Here is a 20,259-nt window from a genome sequence, read left to right on the forward strand (position 1 = left end):
AGAAATGGCAGAAATTATTGTGATGAATCAAACAGATGGAAACAAAACACTAAACTAATTACAATATTATTTATTATGGTTTTGTAATATTATCATGATTAATATTTTTAAGACAACTGATGGATTCTTGACGTTTCTTTTACATTTTCATTATGAGAAATTATTATTTACATTTATGAATTTGGCAGGTGCTTTTTTTGGGAGTGGGGGGGAGGGGTGAAACAATTCATAAGCAAACAAGTATGTTTTAATTTTCCATTTGATTAATTAATCTTCAAGTTTACAGACAGTAAATGTATCAGATAGAATGCAACAATATAACATCCAGATATTTGAAGAGAAATGTAGACTTCAGTATAAGAATATCTTTGTGTGCACATTTTAATATTTCACAGAAAGCAGGAAACCAGCTCCTGGATTTTGCATATTAACATAAAAACTAGACTGTGTACGCACCTCAATAAGTGGTTTATAACAGTGTGGTTTCTTCTATATCTATTCTAGTGTAAAAACACAAACCAAACCAAACACTAAAAAGAAATACTGCTGGTTTGATCTACACATTGACTTTTTTTCGTTCCTCACTATCCCTCATCCTCCTCAGGTTCTCGGAGCCCTTGGCTGTGCAGGGTCTTCCCTGTCAGTTCCAACATGGCCTGTACTTCAGGATCTGCATCTAATATGCTTTTCTTCTTCTCATCCTGAACATCAACACAAACATTTTTTTAAACAGAATCCTAAACCCAAAATTCGCTGTAGTAACACTAGTGTCACAGACCTGCTCCTGTTCTTCAGGTGGCTGCCCAACGCCCCACACCTCCACAGTGTCCACTTTGAAGTCCTCGTCTCCTGAAAGCTGAGGACTGCCATAAGTGGTGCAGAGTGGTCGAGCCCTACTGTGGCCGTGTCCAAAATCGCAGTCCAACCACAAACCAAAATAGCCATGCTGACCACCCATACCCTAAAAAGACAGTTAACTATGACATTTTGCTTTGCTCCATAGTGTTGTAAAACCTTAAAAATGTACTCACCATCAGGCCAGCCAAAATGTAGAAAAAATAGTTTCTTCACTGGAACAGATTTGGAGAAATTGAGCATTGCATGGATGAATGGGTGCCATCAAAATAAGAGTCCAAACAGCTGATAAGAACATCACAATAATCCATAAGTAATTTACACAACTCCAGTCCATCAATTTTCTTTCTTGTGAAGTGAAAAGCTGCATGTTTGAAACAAACAAATCCCACATTAAGATGTTTTTAATGTCAAACCATTATATTCGGCTAAAATATGAGGGCTCTATCAGTAATATTGCTTCATCCAGTGAAAAAGTCAGCTCTTCTGAATCAGGAGAGAAATGTGCACAGATCCAGCACTGCTCATCAGATGTCTGAACGCTCATTCTGACGGCACCCATTCACTGCAGAGGATCCACTGGTGAGCAAGTGATGAAATGCTCAATTTCTCCAAGTCTTGTTGGCCTGAGGGTGAGAAAATTTTCAGCAAATTTTAATTGTTGGGTGTACTACTCCTTTAAAATTTATCTCACCAAGCCATTCGGCAAAGTCTGCTGGCCCTGGTTCAAGTACATGTAATGATCGTTATAGCCTGTGCAGGTGAACACTCTCATGTAGGGAAAAACAGAGAAGAGGAAGCACCTGGAATCACCTAGTGCAAAAAGAAGAAGAAAGATTAATTGTAATGCGTAACTGTACGCATTATAATTCTTCTTTCTAAACTCACCCTGGAACTGAGGTTTGGCCTCCCAGCTTTGAGACACAAAGCCCCCGAAGATATGCCCCTTAGTGTCCTTTACCAACATGACAGTTTGACCTTTACTTTTGCAGTTGCCCACCAGTCGGGTGAAGCTTTCCCCGTGTATGTTTGTGGAGAACAGAAGCCTCCAGGGGGCACTGTGTCCAGCTGGCAGCTGAGGTGACAGGAACATCAGAAGAGGTATATTCAAGAGACAACGGAGGTCACTCCAGGGAGCATACCGACACAGGGGCAACAGAGTTGGGGGAGGACGGGAGGGCAACCCAACTCCTAGACCCTCACCAATCAGGAGTTCCAAAAACATGGCCACTGCTGGTATCCGGAACAGCCAGTCTTCCAGACAAGGAATGTCACACATATTCTGATCTATAGAAGGACTAATTATATTTAACAGACTTCTTGGTGTGCACTACAGTATATCTGTTAATTACAGATTAATTTACATTATTCAAAAATACACTTCATTTTAGACTTAATTTTTAATTCATAAAATTAATTTGAATGTAAAACAGCGCTTGTTATTGTTACAAACCTGAAGATTTTAATTCTGAGGTCAACTGTTCTGCCAGTAGCTTGACACCTTGAGGCTCATCACCCATGCGATCTGGTTGCCAAGCTCGCAGATGCCCCCTGTGGGCTAGAGTCTGCACTGCAGCTGAAACCAGGTCTTCCATAAACTAATAATCATTATTATTATTAATCCATATTACGATATCATAGCAGCAAGAATGATTTAGAAATTGAACTGAGATGCTTCATTGTTTAATAGCGTTTTCTGGGTTTAAATGGTCATAATGAGTCAAGTGGTTTATCTGATAAAAATCAAATATGATGAAAATCAAATAAAAATATTAAAATTATAAAATATTAAAACTACATAAAAGACTAAATCACATAAAATTACTAAAACTTAAACCAAAAATAAAATGAAAACTGAAAAAATAAATAATATAATAATATATATAAATAATACTTAACACTGATACTGAAACACTTTATATAATGAGATTTTGTTGATACTTACATCTCTGATCTGCTCAGTTGTGGTAGCAGTAGCCTTTGCACCCTCTGCCATTGCCAAGACCAAAGGTGCACGTTCCTCTGCAGTTCCTCTAAGAATATCTGCCAGGAAAATCACCAGCTGCTCGTGAATTATCCCATCACCAGGGGACAGTGGCACTCCTGGATCAATGCTGTGCATGCCCTGGAATACTCTCTTTATCATTGATTCTGAGGCCATCTTTCCCATTGTCATCTGAAACAATTAAAAAGAAAACTGAAAAAGCCATATCCATGTATGTTAAGTGAGGGCACAGACATGCAATCCAAAAACTATAAGTTTGAATGACTTGCATCTGTTCACCAGTCATAACATTTACATTTATGTTTGTTATTAGATAATCTGTAATACTCTTCTGCCTTTTTACAAATAACATTAGATAACATAAATGTTTATCCAATAACAATACTCGGTTATTTATAGTTGTCCCTTTGATGAGGAAGTAATTACTGTTTGTGGAAATATGTGGGCATTTTCTAAAATCCATGTATTATTTTAGTATGACTGAATATTATTATAGTTTCTATTTTGAGTTTTGAATTTATTTTTCATTTTAATTTTATTTAAAGTTTCAGTAATTTAGTTTTTTCATGTTTATTACTTTTTTGAAGTCTATGGTTTTTATAGTTTTATATTTATTTGTATTTATTTTAGTTTTAACTATAATAACCCTAGTTCAAGATTGTCACATCGGCACACAAAATCGTTATGATAGTGCTATGCATTCTCCTCTCAAACTAACAATGACATAGTCATTAACAAACCTAATAAAATAACTGCTATCATACAGACTGCAGCAATTTAATATTATGTTCAGAATATTATGATGTCACGGCTGCTCACCTTCAGCATCTCTAGGGATAAAACCCTGCCCGTTTTCGCAGATGAAACAGAGGATCCAGTTCCACGAAGCCTGTCAAATATCCCCTCTATAACAGGTCTCTCATCCGGACGAAACCGAGCCAGTCGTTTCTGCGCTACAACACTGTCAGCGTTCCCCATCACCCTAGGGGTAAACACGAATGAATTTAAAAAAAATTAATGAACTAAATAATAGAATTTAGTGTCACGGACACAACGGAATACATAAAATGTATGCCTATTTACAACTGCTGACTGAAACTTAAGTGCTCATGGAAAATTTTGAAATACAGTGCACTCTCGAATTATGAAAGACAGAAGTGAGATTTCCCAGACCTGTCAGCGGTTCACTTTGACATGTCGACGTTGTAAACACACACACACACACACACACACACACACACACACACACACACACACACACACACACACACACACACACACACACACACACACACACACACACACACACACACACACACACACAGCGCGCGCGCGCACACACACAAAACTATTTCCTGGTTCTGCACAACATCACGAGCAGAGGACCAATGAATGGAGAGAAGCTTCAAAACGCGCTGTGATTGGCTGGATCAGAGTTGCGTCATCAGCGGAGTGATAGTGGTTTTCAGAGACAAATTAGTTGGAAATTGTATTACAAGTGATAAAAACGAGGGATACTATTACAACATTTACCAGTATTAAAAAAACGCCACATGGTTACATCTCAGTGTAGCTACTTTTTCTTCGGACACTAGCCTACTTTATAGTATTGGTTTTACATTAATATTATATTGTATTTTTATTATTTGTAATAAGGTATGGTAAGTATTTTTGTAATACAGGTGCTGGTCATATAGTTAGAATATCATCAAAAAGTTGATTTATTTCACTAATTCCATTCAAAAAGTGAAACTTGTATATTATATTCATCCATTACACACAGACTGATATATTTCAAATGTTTATTTCTTTTTATTTTGATGATTATAACTGACAACTAAGGAAAATCCCAAATTCAGTATCTCAGAAAATTAGAATATTACTTAAGACCAATACAAAGAAATGATTTTTAGAAATCTTGGCCAACTGAAAAGTATGAACATGAAAAGTATGAGCATGTACAGCACTCAATACTTAGTTGGGGCTCCTTTTGCCTGAATTACTGCAGCAATGCTGCATGGCATGGAGTCGATCAGTCTGTGGCACTGTTTAGGTGTTATGAGAGCCCAGGTTGTTCTGATATTGGCTTTAATTTACTCTCCATTCTTGGATCTGGCATATCGCATCTTCCTCTTCACAATACCCCATAGATTTTCTATGGGGTTAAGGTCAAGCGAGTTTGCTGTCCAATTAAGAACAGGGATACCATGGTCCTTAAACCAGGTACTGGTAGCTTTGGCATTGTGTGCAGGTGCCAAGCCCTGTTGGAAAATGAAATCTGCATCTCCATGAAGTTGGTCAGCAGCAGGAAGTTTCCTGGTATACGGCTGCGTTGACCTTGGACCTCAGAAAACACAGTGGACTAACACCAGCAGATGACATGGCACCCCAAACCATCACTGACTGTGGACACTTTACACTGGACCTCAAGCAACGTAGATTGTGTGCCTCTCCTCTCTTCCTACAGACTCTGGAACCCTGATTTCCAAAGGAAATGCAAAATTTACTTTCATCAGTGAACATAACTTTGGACCACTCAGCAGCAGTCCAGTCCTTTTTGTCTTTAGCCCAGGCGAGACACTTCTGACGCTGTCTGTTGTTCAAGAGTGGCTCACAATCCCCTCCAGGGTGCGGTTATCCCTATTGCTTGTACACTTTTTTCTATCACATCTTTTCCTTCCCTTCGCCTCTCTATTAATGTGCTTGGACTCACAGCTCTGTGAACAGCCAGCCTCTTTTGCAATTACCTTTTGTGTCTTGCCCTCCTTGTGCAAGGTGTCAGTGGTCGTCTTTTGGACAACTGTCAAGTCAGCAGTCTTTCCCATGACTGTGTAGCCTATAGAACTAGACTGAGAGACCATTTAAAGGTTAATAAGCTGATTAGAGTGTGACACCAGGTGTCTTCAATATTGAACCTTTTCACAATATTATAATTTTCTGAGATACTGAATTTGGGATTTTCCTTAGTTGTCAGTTATAATCATCAAAATTTAAAAAAAAAATAAACATTTAAAATATATCAGTCTGTGTTTAATGAATGAATAAAATATACAAGTTTTACTTTTTGAATGGAATTAGTGAAATAAATCAACTTTTTGATGATATTCTAAATATATGACCAGCACCTGTACTTACTTTCTGTTTATGCCAAATGGTGTCTGATTATATAGAAAAGTATCTGCATTAGGGTTTTGAAGAGAGCACACAGAGCACAAAGCATACACTACTGTTAAATTAACTTAATCGTGGGACTGCAAGGGAGTGCTAGGGGGTCCGTGAATTTTTTTTAAGAAAAACGTTGCTAAATAAATGATTTAAAACAAATAATACATTACAGTACAGTAATGTGGTGAGTAAAAAATAAGCGCGAATAATATATTTATATAATTATGACTATTATATAATTATAATACATATTATAATTCGCTTGATATTTTTCAGTCACTGGGTGTAGTGTAGTGCCTGTTGTTGACCAGAAGAGGGCAGACTAATACAGCTATTTAAAGCATCAGCTTTGTCTGTTCCTTGGGGCTTTACAGCTCTTTCTCAACAGGCGATGAAAAACGCCTTTTAAGGGCATGAGATTCGTGTGAGATCTGGGCGTGACGTTCAGCAGTCTTAACCAGAAGTTTTAAAAGAACCCGTTTGAGGACATTTCCTTAAACTGAAAGTATTAGTAAAGAAAACAGAAAAGGAAACAGTCAAATCAGTTGAGACTCGGGAGGGATAGAATTCACTTCGTTGCGACGGAGACTGAAAGACATGCTGTCATATGTAATGAATGAATCGCACGGCAACGCAAATGATTGTACAGCGCAGTGCGCATGCGCATCAGTCACCCGCCCAGCATGGAGGCTTGTTGAGCTCTGAACTAGTGCTCAGGGCTGAGATGCTCTACTGCTGCTTACTTCTCTCAAGTCAGTGTAGGCTGATCATTAACTGTAAAATGCATATACACAAGCTTGTTTTATTATCATTCCCAAAGAGTTCTGTTAACTATGTTTTTATACTGAGCTATAAGCATTTTCAATCCCCTTTCCCTTCTCTAAAACTTACCCTCACAACCTTTCTTAACTTTTATCATTTAAACATCATTTAGTATGTTTTTAGTTAAGCTGTTTTTTATGACTGCTCCCTACAGTGTAGATGAAGAAGTTTTAGATTACCTTTTTGCTGTTCTTTGAAGCCAAATCTGACCCCCAAACTGAAAAACATGTTAAAATCAAAATTAATATAGAAGCTATATATTAATGAGGGCCTCTCATAGACCCATTGGTTTTCATGCCAAGATATTTATTACATCCCACCCTTAAGTCAAACCCTCATATCTCTTAACTTTCAATTAAAAAAGTCAAATTAATAATTTGATTTATGATTATTTATGAGCTTTTCAAATTGTGAAGATTACTTCAGATGTCATCACAAGTCATTTTGTGACAGACATTTGGAGTATTTGTTATAATAAATAAACTAAAATTGGTGAAATCGTAACTTCGTGAGAATCTTGAGAAGACAGGGTTTGATGATATTACATATGTGTATTGTGTAAAGTTCACAGAGCATGTGGACTACTATGTGAAGTTCTCAAGACGGGGTTTTAGAGCCTAATTGTACAATTGTCATTGTGTACAGTGCAATCTCTAATGAGCAGGTGTAAACCACAACAATGCAGCTATTGTGCTGCAAACCAACCTGCTTACGGTTTGTACATGCATAGGCCTGGCCTTTTTCAGTTTTTTTGTTCCTGTGGAAGTTTGGTGCCAACTGAACAAGTAGAATCAAATGTGACAGCATGTGGAGAGAAGTAAAAACTGTAATTGATTTAATGAAGCATAACTAATGTGCCGTTGATGTACTGAGTTATTTATAGACTGCAATATTTGAATATGATGCGGCTGTCTGTATCAGTGGGCTTCCTAGCTTGCCTGTTACGATTTCTATAACAGTCTTGCCTTTTCTTTAGCTTTAGTATGAGTGATTTAACCTGCGGTCACATATCCCAATGAATATCCATATTATATGTCTTTTTATATTATCAAAAATAGTTTATCTCTTGTCATTGACTTACTTATTTTTATAAACTCATATATTCCCCATAGCCTAATCTTTATCTTGTAATGTAAAAAAAAAAAATGCTTATTATATTGTATATGTACTTTTACTAGTAAAAATAAATTGTATTAAATCAATAATCATTTTGGATGCATAATGCTGCATAACACAGCTATTTGCATATTCTGTAGCTCTGTATCTTCATTAAACTTGTTTCTAACAGGCACAGAATCAACCTGAGAGAAATGTTAGCATTTTAAATCGAAAGCTTTCACTGCCAGTAACCGAAGTTTTTTTGGCAGCTCCAGACTGCAAGTTGAGGCATGAGGTTTCTCTCTTTCTTTTCAAGTGCTTCTTCTTTCTCCTTCCTTTATCTGCCACTGTCTGCCACAACCCTATATGGTAAAAGTCTGTAGCACACTCAGTGTACAGGAAATGACGAAAACCTTACCCCCACGCTCATGCAAACACGCTATGTTCTGTGGTGCTCATTTGTGTTTATACTTAACCATACTACTGTTATCAATGAAATGCATTATTAATAAGAAACGAACAATTTACTCATAAAAAATAACCTTTGCTTATGTCTTCCTATCTTTTATTTTTCTATACATCCTATGCATATCATCACATGCACATTAAATTATGTCAAGAGTGTTTCTATTTCTCAGAGTGCCTTCAAGTGTGACTTATGCTTGGGCACCTTTATCTAGTTATAAATATCAAGGGATCTGTGTTAAAAAAAAAAAAAAAAAAAAAAATATGCCCTAACTCTTGTACACTCATTTTTGTTTTCTTTTTTTGTATAGTTATACAATAATGTATTGTTATTTTCCAGTATATATTTTATGATACACTATCTTAAAATTTAAATGAACCCTTCATGAAATATGAGGTCAAATGGTTTAGCCGATATTTTTATTATAGAGGGTGTACTTGAGATTTCCAATTAGATAGTCATAATTAAACAGCTGAACATGTTTGGGACTATAAAAGCTGACCTTTTCTTTTGACCTTTTTGCTTGACCTTTCATCGCATTGTGTTTGTCTCTGCATTGGATTGCAAGAAGTGGGCCTGATCAATAAATGAATAACCTTGTTATCCAGCTCATTGACCCATATACTAAAGAGCTATAGCCCAATTAAATAGACATTTCTAGTGGGCTGACACTTTGATAGATTTGTTTGGAATAATTAAACTTGAGCCAGATACAGACAGATTTTCTGGTTAGGGTGCTTCCTGTTTCATTACTGAAATATTCTCTCGGTACCTGGTTAATGTTTATAATAGGATTTATGTGCTCCGATCTAATGTTACCTTCCTTGATAATTACTGTTCAAAAAATTGGAGTCAGAAGATTTTTTTTAAGGACAAAAATGATTTTCCTAAGCGAGCATGCAATAATTTAGGTAGGAACAGGTAGGAATTTTACATATATATATACAGGTGCATCTCAATAAATTAGAATGTCGTGGAAAAGTTTCAGTTGTTCAGTAATTCAACTCAAATTGTGAAACTCGTGTATTAAATAAATTCAGTGCACACAGACTGTTTAAGTCTTTGGTTCTTTTAATTGTGATGATTTTGGCTCACATTTAACAAAAACCCAGCAATCTCAACAAATTAGAATACTTTATAAGACCAATAAAAAAACATTTTTAGTGAATTGTTGGCCTTCTGGAAAGTATGTTAATTTACTGTGCATGTACTCAATACTTTGTAGGGGCTCCTTTTGCTTTAATTACTGCCTCAATTCGGCGTGGCATGGAGGTGATCAGTTTGTGGCACTGCTGAGGTGGTATGGAAGCCCAGGTTTCTTTGACAGTGGCCTTCAGCTCATCTGCATTTTTTGGTCACTTGGTCACTTCTGGTCTGGTGAGTTTGCTGGCCAGTCAAGCACACCAACACCATGGTCATTTAACCAACTTTTTGTGCTTTTGGCAGTGTGGGCAGATGCCAAATCCTGCTGGAAAATGAAATCAGCATCTTCAAAAAGCTGGTCAGCAGAAGTTGGTTGGTTGTGCATCTTTTTCTTCCACACTTTTTCCTTCCACTCAACTTTCTGTTAACATGCTTGGACACAGCACTCTGTGAACAGCCAGCTTCTTTGGCAATGAATGTTTGTGGCTTACCCTCCTTGTGAAGGATGTCAATGATTGTCTTCTGGACAACTGATCAGATCAGCAGTCTTCCCACTGATTGTGTAGCCTAGTGAACCAAACTGAGAGACCATTTTGAAGGCTCAGGAAACCTTTGCAGGTGTTTTGAGTTGATTAGCTGATTGGCATGTCACCATATTCTAATTTGTTGAGAATGGCAGCCTAAACGCAGCCTTTGTGAGCAATACTGACATATTTCAAAAACATTTAAAAAAATCCTACTGACCCTAAACTTTTGAACAGAGGTGTTATTCATTGTTTTGTGAATTCAGATTAAACTACACGTATTATATTATATTATATTATATTATATTATATTATATTATATTATATTATATTATATTATATTATATTATATTATATTATATTATATTATATTCACGTTTATTTATATAGCGCTTTTAAACAAAAAAGATTGCGTCAAAGCAACTGAACAACATTAATTAGGAAAACAGTGTGTCAATAATGCAAAATGACAGTTAAAGGCATTTCATCATTGAATTCAGTGATGTCATCATGCAGCTCAGTTCAGTTTAAATAGTATCTGTGCAATAATTTGCAATCAAGTCAATGATATCGCTGTAAATGAAGTGTCCCCAACTAAGCAAGCCAGAGGCGACAGCGGCAAGGAACCAAAACTCCTTCGGTGACAGAATGGAGAAAAAAACCTTGGGAGAAACCAGGCTCAGTCGGGGGGCCAGTTCTCCTCTGACCAGACGAAACCAGCAGTTATATATCAAAAAACATTTCTTTCCACAGAACACTAAACATTTAATGAATAAATGTTTTCTGACACTATAAAAAAAATACTTCAAAATAAAATTCATAATTGGCTGGTCAAGTACAAATCTGACTAAACTTTTGTTTTTCCTTTTTTGATTTTCAAATTAGCTTTTCTGCAAAACCTTCATGAAACTCTGAAACAAGAGGGGGCTGGTTCCAACCCACAACTGAACATAGGGTCGGTGAATGATGGTAGGCTCTTGTTCTAAAGAAGAGTGTATTATATTATTCTATAAATGTGTAAAAAAATATTGCTGTTTTCAAATAGCTCCAGAACTTTCAACATCTGTGGACAACAACATATGAGAACATTGCGCTGTTGGTGATGGGGACCCTATTGACCAGCAGGTTAGTGACAACTGGAGCACTGAGCCAGGTTTGGCTGTTTGGAGTGCATCTCGTTAGTTCATGACAATGGCAGCACTGTGCCAGAGCATGAATGGTTCACAGGAACATTGCGAAGTGACCCATTCACTCACTCTCAATGGGTGCCCCTTACTTGTTCCAGTTAAATCCCATCTTCCTCTTCCTCTTCCTCCAAAGCCAGACTTAACTAAACTAACCAGCCATCACTCACGTCATTTTCGCTAGATTTCCTGTACTCTTAGGCCCAGATGTAAATGAAGACGTTTGTATTTAAACAAATTTCCCTTAGCCAACACCTCTGAAACATCGGAAAACTCTGTAATAAGGCAAAACAGCAGATCATTGTGTAAGCCCTGCCCTCCACTTGGGTTCTTCCAAGAGGAAGCCATGAAAGGTTAACAAAATGTTGTGTTTGTTCTTTGTCAGACTCCTCCTACAATACTGACATGACTTAACTGACAATCAAAATAGATTTAATGTAAAGCTGCAAACAAATTTATTATATATGCAAATGACTAATTTGGTGAGCAAAGATGTGTACAAATCATACAAGGAGCCATCTGGAGTCAAGAAAATAATACTTTTATCCAGCAAGTATGCATTTAAAAATGAAAATGTCATTTTCTTTAGTAGCTCAACAGTTCAAAAGTATCAAAAGTATTTTGTAAACATACACATATATATGCTATTAAATGCTTTTACAAAATATTAAATTTAGTTTTTTTTTTTTGTAAAAAATATACTTTTATTTAGCAATTTATCAAAAGTAACAGTAAATACTTTTACATTATTACAAAAGATTTCCATTTCAAATAAATCCTGTTCTTTTGAACACTCTATTTATTCTTAAAGAATATGCATTACTGTTATATTTGCCACTAGCAACCACAAAAATTTTAAGCTGCACAACTTTGATAATAATAAGAAATGTTTCTTGAGCAGCAAATCAGTATGTTAAAACGATCTCTGAAGGAGCATGTGACACTGAAGACTGGAGTATTGGTGCTGAAAATTAAGCTTTGCCAGGAATTTTGCATTGTATTTGTAAATATAGGTTATTTTAAATTGTAACTATTTGACAATATTACTGTTTTTTATGGTATTTTTGATTTAAAAAATGCAGCCTTGGTGAGCATGGAGATGTCTTTTATCAACCCTTAACATTTAAACGCTAGTGTACATTTCTCTTTTGTAATATTTATTCCAAAACAATCACCACATGGCTTCAGTAATGTGTGTGGGGTATGAAATACGCTTGAACTGGGAGGCCTTTGGAATGCAGGAAGGATCCGAGCAGAATAGCTGGCAGTGACTTCCTTGGGAACAAGACGCCAAAGAATCTTCAGAAACATGTCCACACACACACGCACAACATTCTTGCTCTCAAACACACATTCTGTATGACAGCAAAATGTAGAAAAGCAAGCAAGCCAGTTGTCAGAACATGTACGCCTCTCAAAGCCCCATAAATGGGCAGGGAGATAAAGATAAGGACTAGCCTATGTGTCTGACTGTGTGTTTACGTGGCTTAAACAAGACATTCTTGATGACAAGATCAATACAAAGGCCTTCCCTCTGTGGGAGGAGAGACTAATTTACATTCACATGTAATTTATCTCATTAAAGTAGTCCCCAAAGTCACTCAGCAAAACCTGCTACTTAAGCTATTCCTGCTAAGATGTTACAAACACACAATGGTGCTGTTTTATTCATTTAAGTAACTGAGTGTTAATATTAACGATTTTAATATTAATTGAGTTATACATAAATATACTTCTTTTTTAAAGATTTATCTTATGCTCACCAAAGCTGCATCTATTGAATCAAAAATACAGTAAAAATATTCTGAATTAGTATAATTTTAAATAACTGTTTTGTATTTTAATATATTTTAAAATATACTTTATTCTTATGATGACTTTCTTATTATTTTATTATTACTTGTTATTTTTATTAATTATTATTATCAATGTTGAAAACAATTGTGATTTTTTGTGATTTCTTATTCTGAATTATTGTGAATTTTTTTTTTTTTTTTTTTAATAAAGTTCAAAAGGATAGCATTTATTTTTGTAACATTTTAAAATGCATGTCTATGAATTTGAACACTTTTGTAACATGACAGATGTCTTTACTGCCAAATCAATTCTTTGCATAATAGAAGTATAAAGAAAATAAATCTTTTGAATGGCAGTGCAATGGAAAAGGAAAAAATTAGAAAATGAGCATATACAATTAAATATAAAATACTGACTTTTAATACCAATAATCATTTTAAAAAGTAAAAACCCATCTCTCCTATTGTCTGTAGCATGAACTGTGCAGAACAAGTTACATGCCAAAGTTTAATTTTAGTAAGGCTAAGCTCCACTGACCCAATTTTACCAGCTATTAAGAAAACACACACGCAGATCTTCCACAGGCCCCAATTTCAGCATCTACATTCCTGCCTCATGTTTTTTGTGCTACCAAAACTCAGCGTCATAAAAGCAGCCTGGAAGAAGCTTATAGATTATGGATTAAGCAATTATGCAGTTGGACACAAATCTGTTGGACTAAACGCAAGGCAGGGAGAGAAGGAAGAGAGATGGGGGGAGGAGAAAAGAGGTTACAATGGAGGGGAAAGGCTTTTGGGGGGCATTATTGAAAGGCTTTGGAGCAGAGCAGTTTGGCGTGAGGAAGCCTGACCACAGCGGTGGCCATGACAACCCCTGGGACTCCCCCATTAGCCCTCTGGGATTGTTAGCATTCGTGCAGAAGAGTGTCGTACCAAGCAGCTAGGACTACCTAAGCGATGCAGAAGTCAACTCATTGAGTATCAAAGTATGGAAGCTTGATTCCACCACAGGATTAAAAAGATAATTAGGTAGGATATTTGTGACTTTTTTTTATCTAATAATTCAGTCTTTTTTTTCTTCTTTTTTTTTTTACAATTCTGAGTTTATATCCCACAGTTTTGACTTTTATTCCTCAGAAGTCGGAATTGTGACATGTTAACTTGAAATTGTGGATCTAAACTCCGAGAAGAAAAGTCAGAATTGTGATACATTCATTATGAGAAAAGTTATGAGAAAAAAAGATAAAAAAAATTGCAATTACTTTTTCATTTTTTTTATTCGATGGCAGGAAAACAAATCAGATTTGCGATATATACTCAGAATTCAGTGAAAAAAAGTGAAAATTGCAAGTTGCAAACTCAGAACTGCATGAAAAATGTCAGAATTCTGAGTTTGTCTTGCAATTTTTACTTTTTTCTTGGAAATATCAGTGTGCATCTTGCAGTTCTTTTATTATTATTATTAAAAAAGGTAATTGTGACTTTAAAATAGCAAGAAACTGTCTGAACTGAGATATAAGCTCCGAACTGTGAAAAAAAAAAAAAAATTTCTTCCATATCAAGAGTATAAAAAAACAAAATAAGCTAAGAAATGTGAAAAGAAAATTATTTTTTTTATGTGCAAAATGTCTTGAAAAAAACAATTTTATTCTGACATGATTGCTTTTGTGACCATCTTATTTCGGCTCCGGAGGCATTTTTATTTTAAAGAACCACAGATTGCATTTTTAAAGCAAATAAAACCTACTTTCTTTAAAAAAAGAAAAGTGACATTCTTGGGTATTTTAATTTAAACCAAAATGAAGGCTACACTAGAGAAATGGCTGCTCCTTGGTTGGGTGGAGAGAATGAAACAGCCAATCAGAGCTACGAGATCCTTTAAGACTCCACCCCCTGCATGCAAGTTAGCCAGTCACAGTGCAGTGTCTAAAAACAAACAAACACACACACAAAAGCACACATTCCATGATGTCTTCCTCTCCATGGGAGATTGGGACAGTAAACACAGTGGTCTGTATTCAGCGGGGAGATGGACTCATAAGAAACCCCTTGGAAAACAATGCTGGACTCGTATGCTCTCCATTTACTATGGAAGCGCATCACAGTGATGACAACTCCGAGCCAAAGGAGCACCATCAGAAACAAAAATGCCCCTGAAGAAAAAGATAACCTCATAGCACTAGTAGAGATGATTTTGAGATGATGCACAGTACAGTAGATAGATAAATCAACCATGGCCAGACTGGCAAGAGGGGTGAGGTATGTATATTTATGTTTGTCTGTGTGTGTGTATGTGTATGTTTGTGTGTGCGTGTGTATGAGATGACATTTTCTCTTCCTTCTCCTCCAACCCTATGGACACCCGCCCCCAAGTTCTATTCAGCCTGGGCGTCGTAGTTGGCCCCGCCGGCCTTTTTCAGCTCGTTGCGGAGATATTCTTCCTCCAGTTCTCTGGGATCACTGATCATAAACTCCTTGGCAAAGTTCTGCATGGAAGAATAAGGGAAAGCACACTATGAGTAATGGAGGGAAAGGCACGTTTGCATGAACGCACCAATTTGTTTACAGTGAAAAAGAACTCGAAATCTGCTTATCCGGGTGTGTTGAAGTTTGTAAGTGGAAGAATTTGCATATTGTATAGCAATGGAATTAGAGAATGCAAAACCCACCTGCACAATGTCTTTAACCAATGTCTTGTCAGTGCTAATCTTGGCTCTTTGCAGTCCGCTGACATTTTCGCCAATCCAGGTGATGAGGGTGAACTTGGCACGCTTGCTCATGGCGTCGCCTGTCGTGATCCTTACAAAACCGAAGAGACGGTTGTCATCTGAGAGTAAAAGAGAAAGAAATCTTTAACAAGTTGTGCCATTTTCTGGATAGTTCCTTGTTTCTTTTAGCACTGTGAATTGATTAGAAATGTTAAATGCTATATGTGTGATTAAGATCATTAATTATGCAAAACATTTGCTGAGAAAAGCCCCCAACTAAACTGAAGATTAATCAGACTTAACTCTGGCAGACAAGAAAATCATTGGAGATACATTTTGAAAAGTGGCTTTAGAAGTCATTATTTTTATTTATGTATGTATTGGCTTTTTCTACATTGAATAACAAGTGTACAATGAACCTATTTGCAACAAATTTAAATTCCACAAGATTGCTTCCTCGATTAATAAAATCCCCCCCAAAAAACAAACAAAAAACAGATCATTTAAAAATTAATACATTTTAAATAAATAACAATAATAACATACATTTACAAAATAACAATTGGAGAGGGAGTCAGTATTGTTTGCTTTACTTCCAAATCACTGAACATAAGCCTATCACTGGCCTACAGTCACAAATACCGACATCCACTTTGTCTGGAAAAAAAAAAAAAAAAAAAACTCTGCAGGCCTTTGGTTTGTAATTTTTTTTTAAGTCAACAACTTATTTCACTTTCGTAATTTTACCTTTTCTAGTGAAACAGGATAATTAACGAGAAAATTGAGTGAAAAGAGAGGGGTGGAGCAATGGAGCCTGGTAAGCGGATTCATGATGTCAGCTAAAAGGGCGGTGCAAACTATTTTATTTCAACAAGGCATTTTTTATTTGGAATAACATGCATCAATGGATTGTAAACAATAAAACCAGGAACGTGATTTAAAGTAGATAAAATCTGGTTTTATTTCACGTTGACTTAATATGAAAATCACATTACTGTGCTTCATTATTGTCACTCCAGTTTATCTTAACTTTGTGAGTTTAATAACAAGGAAGGGCTTGGATTCGACTGAACACTGTTTCCATTGTAGCAAGTGTTTTGAATCTACACTATGGCATTGTTTTCCTTTCCAGAGAAAGACGTCATGATATGAAATGCAATCTGAGAACATCACGTGCGAGTTGCGGACAAGGCTAAGAAATTTAAGCTCTATGACATCATGCCACATGAAAAAAACAAGAAATTGAGAAAGTGGGAGAGGACAGGAGGTGATCTAGTTAACAGACTCTAGTGATAAGGGTGATTTACGGTGTAATATTTTATCTGTAACACTCCCAGTCTCTCTCAGCTTAACAGCTGGCCACTTCCTCCCAAATGTGCTACAACTGCATTGCAGTGGCACTGGGAATAGATTCAAAGATAACATCAAATGCACTTAATACAGCTTGGCTCTGTTTAGACTCTGACAGTATCAGAGGGAGTATTATGTGGAAGAAAGCTCTTGTTAAAGCATTCATTCTCATGTTAGTGGTGCAGACCTTTGCACTTTGATCTTTACTGATCTGTGAAGATAGTTTTAAAACTTCTTATATCACTAATAATTATAGCAGTAAACTTACACATATGCATTAAACATATACACACACACATATGCTTATACAATTAAAATAAATGTGTGTGTGTGTGTTTTACTTAGTAACATTTTATTACACATAGGGCAGTTAAAAAATGGCTGCAAGAAACCAAAGGGCATCGCACTCTTGTTCCGTCTTGTACTGTGTATAATTTACAGTGGTTAAATGTGATCTTAGTAGGACTTTCCTGGAAAACAAATGCTCAGGTGAATTCCCTTGGCTCTACTTGAGACTGATAACATCTGGTTTTCTGTTGTTGATTAACTGGGCTTAAGGTTTAAGAAGCTAAGTCAGGGAACCATGGGTAATACTGTCAGTTGTGTTTGGCACATTGGCCATTAAAGTTTCAAGAGCACAGTGGATGATGAATCTAAGTCACATTATAGAGACCTCTGCTGTATTTCAACAGAACTGAAACCTCAAACAAACCACATTTAGGAAGTGAGCGGTGCTTGTCATGTGTCAGCATGTCAAGTGAATAGTGGGAAAGCTTGGACTCTAGTAAAAATGAGAGAGTTGTGCGGTCTTATTTTCCGATTGCATGAAAACACGGCGACACATGGTTCTTTCGCAATGCTTCCACACACTTCTGCTTCCTCTTGTGTGCGTGCGGCAAATTTCTGAAGAACTCGCTTCCAGAAAGTCAGCATTTTTGTCCTGACTATACGTTTACTGTACTTTCAGGTTGCCAGGCTATGGTGATGCAGCACAAAGAAATATTTCAAAATATTAAATCTGTTAGACATCACCTAAATCACAAGCTTTAGATTTTGCAAACAGTTATCTAAAAAAAAATGCTCTGTCACTGACCCAGAAACCCATTTTAAGTTTTATGCACTAAAGACAAGACACATAGACAAGATTCTCCAACTACTCAAAAGCCTTCCAAAATAATAAATAAATATATTTGTCGCTGGATAAATCAGTTTATGGGTGGCTATGGCATAAATTATATATTTCCTGTTTGGATTTAAAACATAAATAAGTATTTTATATGTAAACTTAATGACTAAAGTATTCTCCATCAATAAAAGTGCTTTTTGTAACATACTACTCCATACAGGAAGACATCCTTGATCATCTGTCAAAGCACAATGCCGAAAGCCAAGGCATTGCAACACTTGAACAAGTTTACATCTGCTAGTGGCTGCACAATCTACTCACAGAGACCGAACTGAGCACCACACCCAAATCTCTGTTCAATTAGGATAACAAAATGAGAGGCAAAAATTACATCATTTCATTCTCTCAACAGAGCCAGACAGTTATTTACAGTTATAAAATATACTGCACATATTAAACCATACTATATTCATTGTAGCTCAACTGATCCCCAAAACCAGATATACTGCATATTAAAATAGATATTAAGTTGAATTTAAGTCCTTCTGGTTGATCACAAACACAAATGTGTTTATATTTAATAAAATCCTCTCATCAAACTTCCCACCAGTTGCTCGCTCTCATGTCAAGCCATCTAGGACAAATATGAAACCATATTTGGTATTGTCTACCTTGGAAAATGAATTACTTCCTAGTGATATGATGTAGAACTTAAAGGGACAGAGCACCCCCAAAAAAATGAAAGTTCTGTCATCATTTACTCACAATGTATATGTTAGAGCCTGTAATGTCTCATTCACCAATTTACTTTTGATTGAGTCTGTCAGTCTCGTTTAAGTCATAAGTTTGTGGTGAATAAATAATATACCTTTTATTTTTGGGTGAACTTTCCCTTTTACACTTGGTTTATTTAACTGCTTTACAAAAACACCGTCAAGTCCTCCCAACAATAATAAAACAAAAAGAAGCTAAATGACTGAGAATGGACTCACCTGTACACTGACTCTTGAATTCTTCGTACTCGGACCCGTGACCAGCTGGCACAATGGTAGATCCATCATACTGAAAAGATGCCCTTTAAATAGCAAAATTGACATTTTAACCGTTGCCGAAATACTGGAGGTGTCTCAAAATCTAGCGAGCAGCCTAAATAGTCATTTTTGGCCAAAATGCTGCCTAGGTAAGCTGCAAACTAGATTTTGACACACTTCCCGTGTTACAAAACCCATCCCTACATGTTGCACCACACACTCTCAATGAATCAGTTAAAACAGCGTTCAGTGTTTCATTTGAAAGATTCTAATTATTGAAACAATGTAGCGAGCTCAGCCAGCACGCGCCAAACTGCGCATCTCTGGGCGTGAAGTAAATCAAGGCTTCACTCACCAGCATATATCTGAGGTGTCGTCTCGCACCAGATTGTATGCTTCTCTGCAAGCCTCTTTGTCAATGCGCGTTGCCATTTCGACGATGCAAAGGGAGATAACGTATCTAAATGCAGAACAAAGCCGGGGGAATGAGAGAAAATGCGGATAAATCCCAAAGTGCGACAGAGGTCTTCGAAAGGTGGGGGTGTGTTCTCTCAGTGGGATGGAGAGGCAACTAATTTCACGACTCGATTCATTTCCTATAGCCTCTTAATGGGCGTTAGTGATATTTGTCTGTCAGGTTGCTATGCCAGTGAATCAGGGAGCTCGCCTCCTCCTAATGGTCAGATTGGGTATTGAGCTACATTAAATCCACCCAGTTCTGTTCGGTCATCTAACAGCTTGACCTGAGTTACTCTGCCATCTTGTGGACCTGGGTTGAGAACAATGTGTTGTTCTGTTCTGTAATACTATTTGGATTACAGACGAGGAATCCATAGGCGAATTACGCCAGAAATATAAAATTCCACCCTAAAATGAAATAAATAATTTTATTTTGAATAAATAAGCATATCCCTTCCCCTCAAATTCTCATTATCAAAATCTTCAGTGTAGCATGAATGAATTTCAAAACAATATCATCACATATT

General features: G+C 36.5%; 2 protein-coding genes across 6 annotated transcripts; both read right to left on the minus strand.

Moving 5' to 3' along the window:
- Positions 1-209: 209 nt before the first annotated feature.
- Positions 210-4,178, minus strand: LOC109063806 (MTOR-associated protein MEAK7-like). Of its 5 annotated transcripts, XM_042775479.1 has the most exons (8): positions 4,034-4,178; positions 3,680-3,842; positions 2,801-3,031; positions 2,309-2,453; positions 1,744-2,142; positions 1,550-1,668; positions 779-961; positions 210-701 (listed from the first exon to the last, which is right to left on the minus strand). In XM_042775479.1, exons 2-8 carry the CDS (start codon positions 3,836-3,838, stop codon positions 585-587), a joined length of 1,353 nt encoding a protein of 450 aa, XP_042631413.1. In that variant the 5' UTR covers positions 3,839-3,842; positions 4,034-4,178; the 3' UTR covers positions 210-584. The 5 variants fall into 5 exon arrangements, 4 of the variants coding, with proteins under 4 accessions (XP_042631413.1, XP_042631411.1, XP_042631412.1 ...); XM_042775477.1 differs by having other exon boundaries at positions 1,550-2,142; XR_006162493.1 differs by lacking the exons at positions 210-701; positions 779-961 and adding exons at positions 1,100-1,140; positions 1,272-1,481 and having other exon boundaries at positions 1,550-2,142.
- A 10,508-nt stretch (positions 4,179-14,686) lies between these two features.
- LOC109108764 (coactosin-like protein) lies at positions 14,687-19,932 on the minus strand. The gene is made up of 4 exons (XM_019121871.2): positions 19,629-19,932; positions 19,235-19,317; positions 15,728-15,885; positions 14,687-15,544 (listed from the first exon to the last, which is right to left on the minus strand). Exons 1-4 carry the CDS (start codon positions 19,703-19,705, stop codon positions 15,434-15,436), a joined length of 429 nt encoding a protein of 142 aa, XP_018977416.1. The 5' UTR covers positions 19,706-19,932; the 3' UTR covers positions 14,687-15,433.
- Between the last annotated feature and the right edge of the window lie 327 nt (positions 19,933-20,259).

This window comes from Cyprinus carpio, chromosome A18 (genome assembly GCF_018340385.1).
Source record: "Cyprinus carpio isolate SPL01 chromosome A18, ASM1834038v1, whole genome shotgun sequence".
Taxonomy (NCBI): domain Eukaryota; kingdom Metazoa; phylum Chordata; class Actinopteri; order Cypriniformes; family Cyprinidae; genus Cyprinus; species Cyprinus carpio.